Source organism: Augochlora pura, chromosome 8 (genome assembly GCF_028453695.1).
Source record: "Augochlora pura isolate Apur16 chromosome 8, APUR_v2.2.1, whole genome shotgun sequence".
In the NCBI taxonomy this organism is placed as follows: domain Eukaryota; kingdom Metazoa; phylum Arthropoda; class Insecta; order Hymenoptera; family Halictidae; genus Augochlora; species Augochlora pura.
This window is the reverse complement of record NC_135779.1, coordinates 4,106,783-4,124,562: the sequence shown is the minus strand read 5'-3', so window position 1 is coordinate 4,124,562 and position 17,780 is coordinate 4,106,783. Positions and strand designations below refer to the sequence as shown.

Sequence of the window (17,780 nt, the reverse complement as noted above, 5' to 3'; positions counted from 1 at the left end):
ACTTTTCCGTATGCACTTGCATTTTCTTCCTTTTAATCTAACATGATGACACATATTCTACCAATCGACTACTAGACACTAGACACTAGACTACTAGGCAGCTACATATAGCTGTATAGTGGGGTGGATAAGCACTTTATGCCCGGCTATGGATACTAGAGTTGTCAATTTATGACATGACTACATATTGCTATTAAGAATGGAGAAACAAATTTGTACTCCAGAAGTATATGGTCTACCAAGGACCAAAAATATCCCAGTTGTTAACCCTTAAAGTTTTGATTTTTAATTAAGTAGCACACTTAAAAAGTGTTGATACTTTGTCAGATACTTCTAAAAGATTCCAAGTGGTCCTTATACAAATAGAACCTTTATAGAGATAATATCATTATCCTTAAATCAATAGTTTCATAAAAGAATGGAAAGTAACAATAAATTGAGGAGAGCTCCACTTTCAATGAAGCAGAGGCTTGAAATTGTTCAACACTTGGAAAGTGGTGTACCCATTAGCACATTGGCAGCTGAATATAATGTCACTCCAGTTACAGTTCGTCGGATCAGACGAAATGCAGTAACAGTTAGTCAATTTACTGATCAAGGTGTAGACAAAGGACACAGAAGAACTTTACGAAGGCCTGAAAATGAGGAATTGGATAATCGTTTGTACACATGGTTTATAGAACGTAAAACACTTGGTGAGCCCATTACAGATGTCCGAATGGTAGAAAGAGCAGCAGAAGTAAATAGAGAAATTGGAGGACCTTCGAGTTTTAAAGCCAGTAGAGGCTGGCTATGGAGATTTAAAAACCGCCATGGTATTAGATTATTTGGACAAAACATTGATGCCAATGTTGCAGCTGCACAAGAATTTATAGAAACTTTTGCTAGACAATTAGAGGAAGAGGATATTGATAAAGAAAATGTTTATAACATGAATGCAACCAGCCTTTCATGGAAGACTCTTTCCAAGAAAGTTTTTGCACATAGAAGTGAAAAAAGGATTGAAGAAAAAAATATGAATAAAGATAGGGTGACTATAGGTCTGTGTACTAATGTAACTGGAAGTCACAAGCTTGCTCCTCTGTTCATTAATAGATTCGAAAATCCAAGAGTATTGAAACATTCAAAACATCGGCTGCCTGTGATTTACAAAGCTCAGCAACAAGCATTTATGGATCAAACAGTGTTTGCTGATTGGTACCAAAATTATTTTAAACCAGATGTAATGAAGTTTCAATTACACAATGGTACCTGTGGAAAAGTTATTCTTATTTTAGATAACTCTCGCGGATATAATTTACAGTTCCTGGAAGAGTTGCAAAAAGATGAACGTTTCCAAATTGTATTTCTACCATCAAACACTAGCCACTTGCTTCAACCCATAGACCAAGTACTTGAGAAAACAAAAAAATCTTATCGTCATAAAATGTTAAATACAGCAACAAATTATCCTGATGGGATCCAAGAATTCTACTCTAATTATGATCTTAAAGATTGCATTCATTTGTTACATGAAGCATGGCTGGAGATGAATATTTTAGAAATTCGAAATTCGTGGAAGGTCTTAATCAAACAAGTCCCAGATGTATCAGAAATAGAGGATCCAGAGGATTTATTTGAATCAAACTTGGAAATAATGGACAGTGAAGAACAAGAGGAACGATCCACTGACTTTTTATCAAAATCTGTGGAAGCTAAAGACAATTCTTTAGAAAGAACTGAAAGTATCTCTAATGGCGACAGTAAGTCGTCATTGGCTACACTGCCTGATAAAGATGAAATTATAAAAGCTATTAAGACTCTAATAATCTGGTCGAAACAGGAATCAAATATTATACAAATGAATGTGAAATACTTAAGAGATTATTATAAACTTAGGTGATGTTATATGGTCTAAGCAATATGTTTGAATGTAGAAAATGATTGTAAATGTGTGATATGTATATATGTATAAAGTATAAGTTACTTAAAACACTTATTTTAATTACAACAAAAGTACTTTGTATTCCATTTCGTCCAACCAACTTATATCACTTTTATTCATATATTTGTTCTATGTTTTTGAATAACAAGAATATTTATTCTTATATGTAGTAAAAATTTAAAGTCTTATAAATTCCACTTTATTGCCTGCTGCTTAATACAATTCGGTAGAAAGAATATATCACAAAATAATTGCAAGTCTTTTTGCTACAATTCTTCATGATTAGTGGAAGATGATCTTTCAGTTGGGAAGCCCCAAAAGAATGTAGGATATCCTTTCACTTCTCTTTCTCTTGCAACAAAAGCTGAGAAAGAAGAGATACAGTTTCCTATGAAGTAATTTGCCCTTCCAAGAATTGCTAAATCTAAATGGGGTGATGCAGGTAACTCCTGTTTAAAAACTGATACCTATGGAAATATCAAGACGTGTTTATATAAACATATAGATAAATATATGAATATATACACTATTCTCAGATGTATTGAAAAATTTTTCACCTCTGTACGTGCCAGAGCTTTTGCAAGTTCTTTGATCATATAATTATTATCAGATGATACAAATACTGATTTGATGTCATTACCGTTGCGAATGACACGTTTAATATGACGTATTATTACTTCAAATGATGGTAGACACATAGCAGAAGTTGCTTTTCCTCTTTCATTTCGATAACCAAGACACTGAGGTGCAGCAAAAAGATTTGGTGTACTGGATATAAATTCACAAGCACGAACCTATAAAAAATGTTATGTATATCTGTGCAGTGTACTGATGATACAAAAAAAAATTGAAATGCATACCCAATCAATTCCATTCCGTAAATGAATTCCTATGAAAGCCCCTTTTGGTAAAGTTTGTTTTATAAATGTTTTTGCTTTATCAAGCATTTCTGTATTCCATTGAAGACACTTCTGCAATTGTTTATTTTCTAGCTGAACAGGAAAGCTAGCAGGTGCACCAGTGAATGCCAGCACTGGCCAACTTATAGCAGGATATTTTGTTTTCCACTGTATTGCTACATCTGTATGATAAACATCATAGTGAAGTGGGCCATAAAATTCTGATTTCACAAAATCTATATTGTAAGTATCCCAGAAAGGTCCAAATGGATTTCCATCTTTAGCATTACACGAGTCTCCTTTACCCCGTGCAGAATAACAGAAAGCTAAAAATAATATGTCTCAGAAGAATATCTAATGCTTCCTTTTAACATCACAAACTTACATACTCTTTCCTTAGGTTGCCATATTCTTGGAGCAATATCTTTCATAAAAGTTTCCATTAACATTGCTTTATGACAACTTTGGACTTGTGATACATTAAAATATGTATCAAAAGGAACTTGTATCTAAACAGTTAATTAAAAATACTTAATTACAAATGTTCTATTATTTTCTAAAATATTAAAATTGATTAATTACTAACAGATCTAGTCTCTCCTGTTCTATATTCAACCCATGGTGGTAAAACCAGAGTACGATTTATTGCTTTAGCAAACCCTAGAGCACCTAAAAAGTGATCTGCTTGATTTCCAAATCTTCCTAAAATAAATAAGGAAACAAATAATTATTTACTCTAGAAGATATAATTGTAGCCTAGAGTGTTTGCTATTAGGATATCAGAATATTCAGACTAGTCACTATAATTTGATTCCTTTTTTAAGGATACAATATGAATAAAAATTCTTAAGTATTTGAGCATGCAAATAATAGTAAGGACTCTATTGTAGAAGAAATAAAATCTTACCCATACATGGACAGTAAACAATGTATCCATTGGTGTCAATATCTAAATTTTCACAGTATGCCTTGTGAAATCTGGATAATAATAAAATATAGAAAATAATACTAAACATATTGTTCATGATTTCTTGACTAATCAATCTTTTTAAATATAAGATGTTTGACATATAATACATATATGTTTAACAACAGTCAGCTTAAACTAGTCAAAATACTAATACAATTTCTTTTGTTACTATGGTTACGTACACGAAATACTAAATAGAGTAAAGAGATATGTACAACACAGATTCTGTGTTCCAATGCAACACTAAACCACGGTGTACAGCATCGTGTACTAAACTTAAAAAACAATAAATCGTATATGGAAATATAATTTCCTACAAATCATCTATGTATTCTTGTATCTATTCGTATACTGTTTTTCATAATGCGGAGTATATACATACAGTATATTTATGTGCAAAAAGCTTGCAAATTATTCGCAGATACAGTAGTGAGTCCTACTCATGCACACCTTTAATCTGCAGCTTGCTCTGTAGCAAGGGTCAACGTAAAAATTTTCTTTGCTCTGATTGGCTGAAGATTCAATACTGAGGCAGTATCCACTGCGAACTGGAAGCACCGAAAAATGGTAGTGATGTACGCGCCAGCTTAGGGAGTAAGAAAATCATGCAGAAGTAGATCCTATTAATGTATGTACAATATTTGGAAACTGTACGAAAGTGAGGATGCACCTTTCGTATCCATGTACAATTTATGTACATGTGTACACATCGTACGTCTGCAGCAACGCTGATTTGCTATGTTGATATATTTTTATTCATTACCAATGTTAATTTTGGAGAATAATCATTTGAAAATTTAAATTTTTAAAAAATTATGTGAGCGACACATTTCTGCTACAGCTACATTCAGATATATATATATATGTATTTTTGGTGAATAGAGATTTTCAGTGAATATTTATGGTACTCTACTGTAGCCAAAGTGCTGTATATACATATGTGTAAGTGATTGAAAAGTTTTTGACGAAGAACAAGGACCAATTGTAATTTAATAAGATCTTCAATGACATGAAAACATGTCTCGTCCTTATGGAACATTTTCGGGGTATGGGAATCAACGACGAAACAAACATGGTACGTCAAATTCCTGAATAATTTTAAGAGTTGGCATTGATTGTTCCGGTTGTTCCGTCATATTTAAAATTATAATTATAACTGTTTTTACAATCTATAAACAAATCATCCTAGATATGAAAATTTTACAGAGAAATATTTTCATTAAATCAAAGATTTGTTCAATTTTATGCGAACAGAAAATGTTCTTTGGTTAGATTTATAACATAGAAATACTAAGGAAAATCATCTGATATGTGTAAATCACTTAATCACATGTAATTTTAGGGGATAAAGGTGAGAGTTCTCAATCTGGAAGCTCACGCTTTGACCATGAAGTTCGGGGAAGAGGTGGAGGACAATCAAGGCCACCGTGGTTAAAAGGCAAAGATATAGGTCTCTATTATAGAGACAGAGCAAATGCAGAGCGATCACAGAGACAAATTTCAGGTATAACAATATTTGATGGTTAAAAGAATTTTGATAACAAATTATATAATGAGATATAGTTATAAAATATATATTACGTAGTATATTTGTGATAATTAATTACAAATTTTCTTTAGTTGAATTTTTAAAGTGAATTTATTAACAAGAAGCATTCAACATGAATTTAACTTGATAATAAAACTTTAGGCAATAAAGCTGAAAATTCTCAATCTGGAAGTTCAGCTTTTGAACACGAGGGTCATGCAAAAGGTGAAAGACCAGGAAGACCACCATGGTTAAAAGGGAAAGAAATAGGTCTCTATTACAGAGACAGGGCATTACAAACAAAAAAACAAATGTCAAGCATTAAATTACCAAAAAATGTTCTGTATAACATTGAAAAAGTACTTGATGACTCAAAAGGATTTTATGATAAATTATACAACAATGTGGCACAAACAGACAATTTGAATAGTATATTAGAGAAAAAATATAGTCATATATATGATTCACAGTTCAAGAGAAAGTTTTTCAATATTGTATGTGGTGACATACAAGAAAACATTGGGAAAGCTGTGCTTGAGAAATCAGGATTAGAACGTAATAATCGTTTAGATGAAGAGTTATTACAGGAACATACATCGAAATCATATTCAACAGAATACGCGAATATGATGAAATTTCGATTAAAATTGCCTGCATATCAGAAGAGATTAGAAATTTTGGAGTTAGTAAAAAATAATCAAGTTGTTGTAATAAGTGGTGAGACTGGTAAGTTTATGTATATCATTTACAACTTTAACACTAAATAATATTTGGCCATTAAAAAATATTATGATCATATTGTAGGTTGTGGGAAAACAACACAAGTTGCTCAGATTATATTGGATGACCAAATACTGAATCATAATGGTAGTATCACTAGAATTGTATGTACTCAACCTCGAAGGATATCTGCAATATCTGTTGCTGAAAGAGTTGCTGCTGAGAGAGCAGAAAGACTTGGAGTATCTGTCGGTTTTCAAATTAGACTAGAACGGTATGCTTTCACATTTTTATCAGTTCTTTGTTACTTGTAATATAATATCTTCCCTTTGCTTGCAGAATTATGGCTAGAGAAAGGGGAAGCATAACATTTTGTACTTCTGGAATGTTGTTGAAATACATGGAACATGATCCTGCCCTAAATAATATTTCTCATGTTATTTTAGATGAGATTCATGAACGTAGTACAGAAAGCGATTTTACTATTGCTTTATTGAAACTAATTATTTCAAAAGTAAGTGAAATCATATTAAGCGTGCGTATAAATGTCTTTAAAATATATTCAAATATTTTATTTTTGTATTACGAAAAATAATTACCTTAGAGATCGGATTTGAAAGTTCTTCTCATGAGTGCCACACTTAATCCTGAAAGTTTTTCAAAATATTATAATGATTGTCCAATGATCCATATCCCAGGATTTACTTATCCAGTTGAAGAACTTTATTTAGAGGATGTGTTACAAGTTACCCGGTAAGACTTTTTGTTTCAATTTTTCTTAGAGATTCGTAAGGAAATAGAACTATAATGAAAATTGTTTACAGATTTAAATTTAGTAAATATTTGGAAAAGTATAAAAAATCTGAGACAAAAGGAGATAATGCTTGGCATATGAGAGATGTGTATATTCGAAATCTCATAGTATGTTTAATTTTCATTCCTCGACATTTTTATTCCTATTTGTGTTAAATTAATTACACGTTGTAATTTAGGGAAAGTATTCAAAACATGTGATTGAACAACTTAAGAATCCCAACAGCGAGGAGTTGTCTCTTGAACTCATAGCAAAATTAATTAAGTACATTTGTAGTACAAAACCACCAGGAGCTATTTTAGTTTTTCTACCTGGTATAAAAGACATAACGTACCTTCATAAAATGATGACTGGCGTAGAATATCCACGAAGCAAGTATACTTGAAGCATTTATACTATAGCACAATGTCATATTAATATTTATACAAATTTATCTATACGCAGGTCAATATGTTATATATCCGTTGCACTCACGTATGCCCACAGTGGACCAAAAACATATATTTAAAGAACCTCCTGAAGGTGTTCGAAAGATAATAATTGCGACAAATATTGCTGAAGCATCCATAACCATTGAAGACGTAGTCTACGTGATTGACAGCGGCAAAATGAAGTTTCTAAAGTTTGATTTGAATAAAAACGTTGAAACTTTGAAACCTGAATGGATATCGTTAGCTAATTCCAAACAAAGAAGGGGTAGAGCGGGCAGGTAAAGTGAGAATAATTAGCACCGACTTGTTTCATTTCATATACATACATTTTTTGTTGCAGAGTGAAGCCTGGCATTTGCTATCACCTTTATACAAGAGCTAGAGAAAGGACATTCGAACAATTTCCGTTACCAGAAATGCTTACAACACGTTTAGAGACGGTAATTTTGCAAATCAAAATTCTACAATTAGGGAAAGCTAGTTCTTTTCTAAGTTGTGTCATGGATCCTCCTCTTCCAAAAGCTGTAGACTTATCTTTAAAACTACTTACAACATTAAATGCATTGGATTATGAGGAAAACTTGACTCCATTAGGATATCACTTGGCACAATTGCCCGTTGATCCACGAACAGGTGAATTTATTTTATATTTCAATGATGTCACTAATAAATTGTCCGAAATATTTTATTTATCATAGGTAAGATGATTATATGGGCAGCATTATTTTCCTGTGTGGAACCGATATTCGCGATTGCTGCAAGTCTATCGTTCAAGAATGCATTCTACTGTCCTTTGGAAAAAGAGAATGAAGCAAACGAAAAGAAACTTGAACTCGGTATAAATCAATACAGCGATCACATTGCACTTGCCGAGGCTTTAAGAAGGTTCGAGTGTTCCTATAGGGACAGAAACGCTAGTAATTTCTGTAAGGAGTATTTTCTTTCGTTAAACACTCTGAAACTTCTTTCTGAAATGAAAACTCAGTTCACACAATATTTATATGAAATGAAATTTTTGGAAACTGATAATCCAAGGGATAGAAATGCTAACAGGAATTCTGATAACATTCAGTTGGTGAAAGCGATAGTATGCGCTGGATTATATCCGAATATTGCAATAGTAAGGTATATATGATTTTCAATTCATCAAAGAACAATTAATTACACATTCTTCTAAATATATAACGAACGAATATTAATTTTAGGGCAGCTACGAAACATGGACTAATCCTTTGGACTCCTGAGGATAATAGAGTTGTCATACATCCGTCAAGTATAAATCATAAAATTACCCATTTTCCTAGTCGCTATATTACATATTTTACGAAACAGCGATCTTCATCGACGTACTTGCATGATACCACATTTGTAACCGCTCCAATTTTATTATTTGCTGCTCCAAACAAACAGATAAGTAAGATTCATATTTCTTCACTTTGTTTGTAAATTATATTAATTGAAGCATACTTAATAGTTGTATTTATTTCCATAGCGAAAGAAAAAGGGGTTGATTATATCAGTTTGACGAGTACTGAAAAGATTGCATGTGATTTGAGAACTGCGCGACTTATTCAGGTATGAATGAATTAAATATTTGTATAATAGAAAACCTGTTAAAGACATATATGTGTATTTACATGTATTATAATCGCAGAACCTTCAAAATGAATTTAACAACCTACTAGAGTATAAAATAACACATCCAGGAACAGTAGCATGGAATAGCTACGAAGGTGAACTTTTAAAGTAAGTTTTATATTTTGAACGAATATAATGATTATATTAAACTATATTAATATGGTTTATCTATTTTAGCGCAATTATAGATTTAGCTTGCCAGGAAGAGGTGACTTTGAACATCTCTAAAGGTAGTGACAAAGACAGTGAGGAAGAAGCAGAAGTATTATGTGAACAAGATAGCTGGGTTTCTGAAACCCCTTATAACCACTGTAATAGAGTGAATCGCTAATTGTATTTAATCAACCGAATCCTTGGACTGATCTCGTCTACATAATTAAGTTAATTTAAAACTAATTCCAGTAACATTGTAAAAGTGATATCATATTCGAATATGTTATACGACAATTCCCCTTTAAAGAAAATATGACAAATATTTATATAACATTACTCACTGTATGACATAAGTACCGACGGGACATCGCTTTGTCACATTAACTTGTAAATTGTGGTCTTATCAAAGGTCAATGATCACAAGAGAAACGTTGCAATCGATACGTCAGACAGTTTACATTAAATCTCGTTTGTTCAAAATTTGACAATTCTTTTTTTTAAATCCTTTCTGCAGACTCAAAGGTAGTATCGCGGAAGCTCAGAAATTATTCACAACACAAATTACTTGGAAAAGTTTCTGTACCTATTAAAAAATTTATACGGAGTAGATGATTCTGAATGACTGTAGAGAACTTTTTGTGGAATCAGAACAGCAAAGAGGTGGAGGAGGCGAAAAATGAGCAAGTTTCTCCGATGAGCGATCTTAGCCGAGAGCTCAAAGAGAAAAAGCTTCTCCCCCGTGGCAGTCCGAGCGAGCGTTCGCGCGCCGTCCGTAAAAATGAGCCTGGGGTCTGGCACGAGCTGATAGCCACCGTGGATAGAAGTAAATAGGGGGAAGAGAAAGAGGAATGAGCGAGAAAGAAGGGAGGGTGGACAGGAGGGACGTTCCGGCAATACAGGAGCGGGGCACGTAGCGTCCGATTCAGTCTGCATCCGACCGCCGCGAGTGTCGCGTCGCGAAGCTGTGGTCGATTCATTCGGGGGGGACACGAGGCTCCAGTAACGAGTCAGTCGTGTGCGTGCGAGTGCGCGTGATACGGCACTGCGCTCTCCCTTATCCGGTGTCTAGGGTGCTCACCCCTTACCCTCTATAGTATCTCGTTGGTTTCGAGGCTGGTTGATTGCTGGTCGCGAAAACAGAGAAGAAGAGGAAAAATCTAGTGAAAAGTCACACAGCCCTTGGGGTGAATCGGTGTTAGAGAGACAGACGGACAGACAGAGAAAGAGAGTGGGTCACTGAACGACCGTACGAAGGTAAAAAGAAAGAGAGAAAGAAAAATAAAAGACAGAGAGGGATTCTCGTCGTGACGACGTACATACACGTGCGAAAGCAGAGGAGAAACGTGAACACGCGCGTGCGCACCCGCGTATCCCTCACACACAAACGCGCGTGCAGAAGTTACATATACGTATATATATATATATATGTATATATATATCGCACGTGCATATATATGTATATACATATATATATATATATATACATAGCTGTATACAGAGGGCGAGAGAGTGAAAAAGGGTGAAAGAGAAAGATAGAGAGGGAGAGAGAGAGAGAGGGGGAGAAAGAGGGACGATACGGCGCAGGAAGAGGCAAGAGAGCCAGTGACACCGGGAGGGTCGGGTGTTCCTCGTGCAAAACCGCCACCGGAATATATGTCGTGAGTGTGCGGCCGAAGATCCGCGGATAGAGGCCGGCAATAGTGCGTGCGGGGCTTTAACCAGGGAAGACGAAAAAAACGCAGAGGGACTCCGGGTGAAAAGCAATGCGGGTTCATTGACTGCGCGCCGCGCAATGGCCGCATGTTCGTGGCCGGTGCACAGTGCATGTGTGACAGGAGCTACGAGGAGGAGAACGCCGAGGCCAAAGATACCGGCTAACGTCGAACCCAAGACCTACTGAAATTTTCTTCGTGCTCCCGGTTACGATCGAGAACGGGTCTCGATCGAAGCTACGATAACGACGAACAACACTGGGAATCTAAAGCCGCTTTTTAGGTAAGAGAAGTCTATACGAACCTTTTTTCAACGATGATACAATTTTATTGTCGCAATTCGTCGTCTCGCGAAAGACTCATTCCGTCCAGTTCAGATCGATTTATTACTGATGTGTCGATCGCAACCAATCGATTTGAACAATCGAATTCTTCGATATTCAGATAATTTTATAAAAAGTCTATTATCTCGAGAATGCACCAACGATTCTCAAAATATGCGGCAAAACTACACGATCCTATTTAAATTCGTATGGATAATTATTTAATGTATATTGATGTTATTATTTGAAGGTTTACGCTTAAGGGTTGAAAGCTTAGTTCTATCGCATTTGATTTGATCTTTAAGAAAATTTGGGTTTTCAGAGATTTTATACTGCCCCAACCCTTCAGGGATTCTTGTTCCCAAAGATTGTCGCGATGGATGGCAGTTACAGTGTTGAATCAACCCAATTTTTCATTTTTACGGTGCTTAATGATTGATGTCGTATTCTCGATCAACGCGTTTTGAATTTGGGTTTGAAATCGGGGAAGAATGTTTAGGGGTTATCAAGGCCATAAGGCCATTCATAGCAACCAGAGTTTTCTCGTTTGAAGGTTGTCTGTACGTCACTGACTTGTTCTAAGAAAGCATCTTGATTGATGCACAACTAGTACATTGTCGCTGTTAAAGGTGGGTTTGTGGGACGTGTTCTTAGCTTCTTCACGGTTGTATGTAACGAAACGTTTTTACAATACTTTCGTAATCGAAAATTGCAGCTCTATGGAAGCGATTTATGTGACGTTTTTGATGATCTTATCGACAACAGATAGACGACCGTTAAAAATTTACGGCAAGGACTACTGACCGAAAGAGACAGGTTCGTTCTTGTCATGACCTCGCCATCAATTTGCTGACCTTACCTACCGTAGATATTACAACCGTCGTATTTTCACAATAATACTTAATTAAGGGGTTATTTCGTTATAATTATAATTTGTATTCGATTTTGAATTTTCGATTCGAAATATTTAATAATATTGTATCATTTAGCGATTTAGAATAACAAAATTTGGCACAGGTTGTTGGCATCGTCGTCTCAAAAGAAAATTCACTTTGGTACTTTGCTCGTAAAGTCTCTAATTTCATATCTAATCAAGGAATAGCAGACTTTGCCACGAGTCAACTACACTTTATCATTGTGGTCTCTCTGTTTCTATTTCTGTGGCCCGAAAATTCGGATAAATTAAACTAAAAAACAGGGACAGATGGATAGGAAGAAATTTGGATAAGGATTGTGTAAACACGGCCTCAAAGACTGTTGCTATATGACTAATCTGTATTTCTTTTTCTTGTCGATAGAACTGAACTTGCGAGTTATGAAAAGTTGGTGTTCTTTCGTAAAAGATGCACACGTAGCATGCAAAATGTCATGTGCGTTGTTAATCCTACTTGTGTTAATGTTATGATGGCGCGTTTATTCGACAGAAACTTACTTCGATTAGGTGTATGTTTGATTTTCAAAGCTCAGGAAATATCGATTACGTCGATATAACGTTGAATCGAATAACTTCACTTTGGAACAGATCCAACAGGCTGGCTTGCATATTCTAATCAAGTAAATCAGGATAAGTACGTGTTTTTGTCGATTGCGAGATAATTAGTCGACGAGGTAGCAGAAAAAAGTTAAGTCACACGGCCGCACTGTCAAACGGTCGTTTGCATTGTTTATGTAACGTTTCCTTTGTCCGTGCCAAATTAGTTTCCCCCTACATTGTCATTCGCTTGCTATCTCTTTCTCTTTCTTTCGCCCCTCTCTCTTTTTGTGCGTTCAATAGCATAACAATTAGTTTATTCAAGGGAACAAGAATGGTCTCATCCGAGCGAAAACAAATCTCATTTATAATGTTCGGAGTAAACAGACGATGGTACCTGGATGTGCAGGAAGTCTACTTAAAGTGTCGATGGTGGTGAAAAGTATGATCTTGTGTATTATTTACTACATTAAAATCGTCATTTACTATTAGTTAAAAAAAAACAAAAAGATTTTTCAAATTTCCTTTCAACAAATATGATTTAAATATGGCGACTGAATTAATCGACATTCGATTATTACGATTATCGTTGCAATCGATATAAACAAAGGTGACGGCATCTGGCGACAATTTCAAACCACAAAAGACTTTAAAAACGCGCAAGTTTGTTTTGTTTAGAATGCTCCTTCGGCTAAGGTGTAGAGAGATTCGTCGAAGCGTATTTATAAATACCAGATGCAAGTGGTGGGTACGTAATCGACGAGTGGACGATCCATCGAAATTCAAACTCGTAATCTCATTTGTGGTTATCGAGTGTTCATTGATCTGACGGTTTAATGGACGAGATCGTTGCTCCCGCGATACGAGACGCTACTACACTCGATGAGATAATTGCTCTTAATTATCGTATATTGTCATTGATAAAATGTACGTTGTTGAAGATATTTTTAGTATTACTGTAAATGCAGAAGAGTCTCTATACAATGCAATTTACTCGGAAATTACGTATGTATTTTTTCTTTAAACTTTACATTTTCTCGCGTTTTCTCGATATATTACATATACGTTCTTTCTCAGCAAATTTTGTTTCGTCGATATAGGTAAAACAAGTTAGTATACGTATCGATACAAATCGATGTTGGTAATCTATTTTTCAAATCGACCGTACTCGACGTAAACAAAGTTTGAGCTTGCACAAGACAGAAAAACAAGCAGTAATAAAGTTTTGTACACGCGCTAGTTTATTTAGTCGTCTTCCATGATCAAACCGTCGAGACACGCGGAATTAACGGTACTATTTTCACGACTGTACCATTACCTTCCTCAATGTTCTCGATTTCGATCACAGCGCTGCGATGAGAGTTGATACAACGTGCACCAGCGTCGCGTCACTCATTGGTACTAATTTCACGTTCGAAGGTTGACACGCTTGGCGAAATCGTCACCGAACGGAAATGGAAGGAGACAGCTCCACGGAGGTCTGAAACGCGACAGGTAGAAACAATTGCCAACGAATGTTTTCTTAGAAATCTCTCGAAATTCAAATCACCCTTTACGACCTGTACTACCGTTAACGTTTCAAATTAATCTTAGGCAATAGCAACAAACATAATTAGGTTAGAATTTTATCTATCTCGACAAATGTGACTACATGAGATCAATACCTGAATAATTTTCTTTTAAAATGTCTACTATGAAAACACTTATTAAGAAATTCTAATCATTTAAGAGATTACTAATGAACTAAACTAAGACCTGTCGCTTGGTCAAGTGTTCTTCCCTTGTGTCTTTACACGGTGTTCTACTTAATTGTGACGAGCTGGAAAAAAAGACATAGCGGAACGAATTTAACTTCGTATACACTTACGCGATCGCACCATTCGTATAGATTTAAAGATACAGAAATGTCCCAGTTGCGTTTGGCACTCTGCGGCATAATGTAGATCAGCGCGCATTATAATCGGTGGCGATAGTCTTCCCGCGTGACCGTGAAATTCAAATCTCGCGCTTCGATCTAGTTCGAATCAACTAATTAGGGGCGCGGCGTTCGAGATCTTGCGCGGTGATGACCGGTGTCGTATACACGCCACTCATCCGTGACTAATGCTTAACAGTTGGCGGGTGAAAATTGGCGCGATGTAAATATGGGACGAGTTCTCATGAGCGCGGCGTATATCCGCTCGATTTACTTCGTCAGCTTCAAACGCAACGTGCACGACCATTGCACTCAAGCTCCCCCTGCCTGCTCCTCCCGCCCCCACCGAACCCACCCGCCATGTTTGTCTTCGTTTCCGATGCGCGCGAACCACGGTTAAACGGTTAACAAATCTTGTCGATAAATAACAGCCGTTCTAATGGCTGATAGTCGGCGATTTTGATTATGCAAAGAATTCGGAAGCCAGTTCGACGATGTGTAGCCTCGTAGAAGTTGGACGAAAATAGGTAACCTATATATTTACGTACATATACGTGTATTTCTGTATTCTCAGGATGCTTAGGACAGTTTAATCTTGGCTTGAACCCTCTATTGGAACACTTGGGCGTAATCAGAGTTTTCACGCGCATAAACGTATAGCGGTCTAAGAGTCACGGTGGCGAAGTTAGAATTTAATAAACATGCGGTCTGTTGGAGCTGGTAGAAGCGGAAGAACGCAGGTTCCGCCTATCTCGACTCTCAGGTATCTACTTTACAATGAAACTGGTCCCATCATCGGCAACGATTTCCGACTAACTTGTGCCATTGATCCGTATAGCTCGAGGGGCAGAGGAAAGGAAGGAAAGGGGAGGAGGGTAGGCGGTGCAGCATTGAAAATAACAGTCCCACGGATGAGAAACGTTCGTCCTGTTTTTGCTAGCCTCGTCAACGGTAACGAATTACACTACCAGACACGATTACCTTCGCCGGTAGTAATAGGCGATCATGAATGAACGGCAGTGTGTGGCCACAGCCCGCGGATTCGCGGCATTCGTCGCGAGTCGCGAGCCGTGAGGCTGCATTCTACGCGAGAATATCGGATAGGAGGGCAGGAACACCGAACAAAACAGCTCGTAATTCTAAACTTATAACACGCACGCTACTGCAGTCAAGTTTACTCTATCATGAGCGAACTGAAACACGATCTTTCCTTTTCCGACAGAATCGAAATCTTTATGGAGCTTTCAACCCTTGTGCAAAAACTTTTTTCACTATATTCAACGAAATCCTGTTAACACGTCAACTGTAACGTAGAGAATGTATAAGTAACACTATTTTTCAACGAACCCTTCTAAGGTAATATGGTACTTAAAAAGCTGATCCATCGTCTTCACAAGGTAGTTACGTACGCTGATAAAGCTAAGCGTGAGGCCCTGGTGTTTCTAGGATCAGCAGCGTTCTCTTCTCGTATCGTAGAATCCATAGCAACTCGGCCGACTAAAATCCTGTTTCTTCTTTTCCAGATAGCGGACGAGAGAAGACGTCTCTACCTTTCGTAGCCGACCAATCCGGAGATCCAGCGATCGCGGTGTAGTCTCGAACTTGATTACGCTGTCGCGATAAATCATTCGTACCAAAGAGGTCTCTCGGGAGGAGACTCGAGCAAACAACGCCGAAGCAGGGAACGGTTCTCCTCGTTTGCTGCGAAATCATCGAAGTCTCGATTATTCTCTCCTCGTCTACAGCGTCGTGTTACCATTTGTCACGCACACACAGGCCATAGCCCACAATCACAAGCGAAGACGCACGCATTGAAGAGTGGATACAATCCAGAAGCGTAGACGGATCCTAGAGTAAACCGTGGACTTAATGCTCGCGACCGGGTGCGATCGTTTTGAATCATCGGCGTCGAATCGCGGTAGCGATAGTAGTGCAAACAGTAACGATCGCTGGCGAAAATGCACCGTTGCTGACGATCGTCGACGACGCCGGCGGCAGGTCTCACGTCGCGGTGCATCATCTTGTTGCTCGGTCGGGATCGGTTTGGACGTATTTAGGCAGCGGGACAACAGTGCGAATATTATTCAGTACGCGTTTCCCGTCCTGCTCTCGTCAACAGAGCGCGTTGTTCAGCCAGTGGTGTACAGCCAGTGAGCGAAAGATAAGCGGGAGAGGCGGGCAGCTATAACCGGCAACCACACGGTGGACATGATTATTTCAAAGGATCTGTTCCTCTTTGGCGACCAAGATTACCTGCGCCTTCCCAGTAACGAGAAGCGCCAGCCACGGGCAATGGGACAACCAATCATCAATGCTCCCAGGTAAGTTGTCTGCTTTCTCATCGGTTCTATCCTCTCTTTTTCCTGCACAGGGGTTCGATCAAATCATGGAAACTCCGACCATACCGGAAACATTCTTTGGTTTTTGAATTTATCCTGCTAATAGAATCACTCCAGTCCCAAAGAGAGAAAATTTCTGTATTTACAGAATTTTTCTGGAAAGAAATCTTACCTTTGATAAACTCTCTCAAGAGTTTTTCTCATGGAAGGAATTATTTTTAGAATTCGTTTCATAAATAATCATTGAAAATGGTTTCATGAGAGTAATACAAGCTATGGTCTCGAATTTATTTAATGATCGTTCCGTGGGATAGAATGTTTGAAGAGATACAAACTATGATTCAGAATTTATTTGATACATGTTCTATGGGTAAAATGTTTCTATCATTTTAATCGAACCCCGTGCATATTTCTTTTTTTGGTTTGTTATTAAATTAGCCCTGAATGCAACAGCACTTGTACATACGTCTGACTCTCTTTCTTTATGATTCGTTTATTAAGCGCGTTTTATTCAAATTTTTATGATTTTGTCAATCCTGCCGTATCCATCGAGCCTATTTGACCCGTTCTCGTTTCCATTCCCTTAACGCTACCATGATTGAGTAATATTATTGAAAGTTGGAAATTGCGTTAATAACCGTAACCCGTTCCTAATCATTTCAGAAAATTAAACAACTTTGCATAAATCTTCAGACTGGTCCACTTGTAGAAAAAACAAGACATACTATTAGATTCGAAAGCGTTGACAGTTTATCCGTTACCCGTCAATTATATAATTTCACGACAAGAAAGAATCTACGAGAAGGAAAAGTCAGGGATCAGCGAGGAAAAGTTAACATTTCGTCTGCCGGTGATAATTTAATCTTTCAAATATGAAAAATTAATGTTCTGGCAAGCCCGATTCGTAAACGGACAAGTTATTCGTTTAATCATCGAACCATCT

General features: G+C 36.9%; 3 protein-coding genes across 6 annotated transcripts in view; 2 read left to right on the top strand and 1 right to left on the bottom strand.

The window, feature by feature from the left end:
* Window positions 1–2,058: 2,058 nt before the first annotated feature.
* Window positions 2,059–4,286, bottom strand: O-fut1 (O-fucosyltransferase 1). 3 transcript variants are annotated; one of them, XM_078189117.1, is made up of 7 exons: window positions 4,244–4,286; window positions 3,731–3,801; window positions 3,410–3,525; window positions 3,209–3,332; window positions 2,785–3,149; window positions 2,482–2,718; window positions 2,059–2,391 (listed from the first exon to the last, which is right to left on the bottom strand). In XM_078189117.1, the coding sequence occupies exons 2-7, from the start codon at window positions 3,732–3,734 to the stop codon at window positions 2,191–2,193; spliced, it is 1,047 nt and encodes a 348-aa protein (XP_078045243.1). In that variant the 5' UTR covers window positions 3,735–3,801; window positions 4,244–4,286; the 3' UTR covers window positions 2,059–2,190. The 3 variants fall into 3 exon arrangements, with proteins under 3 accessions (XP_078045243.1, XP_078045242.1, XP_078045241.1); XM_078189116.1 differs by lacking the exon at window positions 4,244–4,286 and adding an exon at window positions 4,176–4,237; XM_078189115.1 differs by lacking the exon at window positions 4,244–4,286 and having other exon boundaries at window positions 3,731–3,948.
* Window positions 4,287–4,460: 174 nt separating this feature from the next.
* On the top strand, window positions 4,461–9,557 carry LOC144474350 (ATP-dependent DNA/RNA helicase DHX36). Its single transcript, XM_078189106.1, has 15 exons — window positions 4,461–4,868; window positions 5,136–5,297; window positions 5,484–6,047; window positions 6,126–6,315; window positions 6,381–6,555; window positions 6,646–6,794; window positions 6,866–6,962; window positions 7,034–7,226; window positions 7,300–7,564; window positions 7,627–7,919; window positions 7,985–8,411; window positions 8,492–8,700; window positions 8,779–8,861; window positions 8,941–9,032; window positions 9,102–9,557. Exons 1-15 carry the CDS (start codon window positions 4,811–4,813, stop codon window positions 9,253–9,255), a joined length of 3,111 nt encoding a protein of 1,036 aa, XP_078045232.1. The 5' UTR covers window positions 4,461–4,810; the 3' UTR covers window positions 9,256–9,557.
* Window positions 9,558–10,026: 469 nt separating this feature from the next.
* Window positions 10,027–17,780, top strand: part of E23 (ABC transporter G family member E23) — a 174,600-nt gene continuing 166,846 nt past the window's right edge. The window contains exons 1-2 of one of the 2 annotated variants that reach the window (XM_078188872.1): window positions 10,027–11,072; window positions 16,022–16,819. In XM_078188872.1, the coding sequence (XP_078044998.1) occupies window positions 16,707–16,819 (113 nt within the window). In that variant the 5' untranslated portion in view covers window positions 10,027–11,072; window positions 16,022–16,706. Of the gene's footprint in view, window positions 11,073–15,848; window positions 16,820–17,780 lie in introns of those variants that run through there. The other variant, XM_078188873.1, reaches the window with a different exon arrangement.

Coding starts and splice junctions, on each gene's coding strand:
- LOC144474350 (XM_078189106.1), top strand. CDS start 4,811: ATGTCTCGTCCTTATGGAACATTTTCGGGGTATGGGAATCAACGACGA. Junction 4,869..5,135: donor TCAACGACGAAACAAACATG/GTACGTCAAATT, acceptor ATGTAATTTTAG/GGGATAAAGGTGAGAGTTCT. Junction 8,412..8,491: donor CCGAATATTGCAATAGTAAG/GTATATATGATT, acceptor TATTAATTTTAG/GGCAGCTACGAAACATGGAC.
- O-fut1 (XM_078189115.1), bottom strand. CDS start 3,902: ATGTATTATATGTCAAACATCTTATATTTAAAAAGATTGATTAGTCAA. Junction 3,333..3,409: donor GAACAGGAGAGACTAGATCT/GTTAGTAATTAA, acceptor TTAACTGTTTAG/ATACAAGTTCCTTTTGATAC. Junction 3,150..3,208: donor GCAACCTAAGGAAAGAGTAT/GTAAGTTTGTGA, acceptor TATTATTTTTAG/CTTTCTGTTATTCTGCACGG.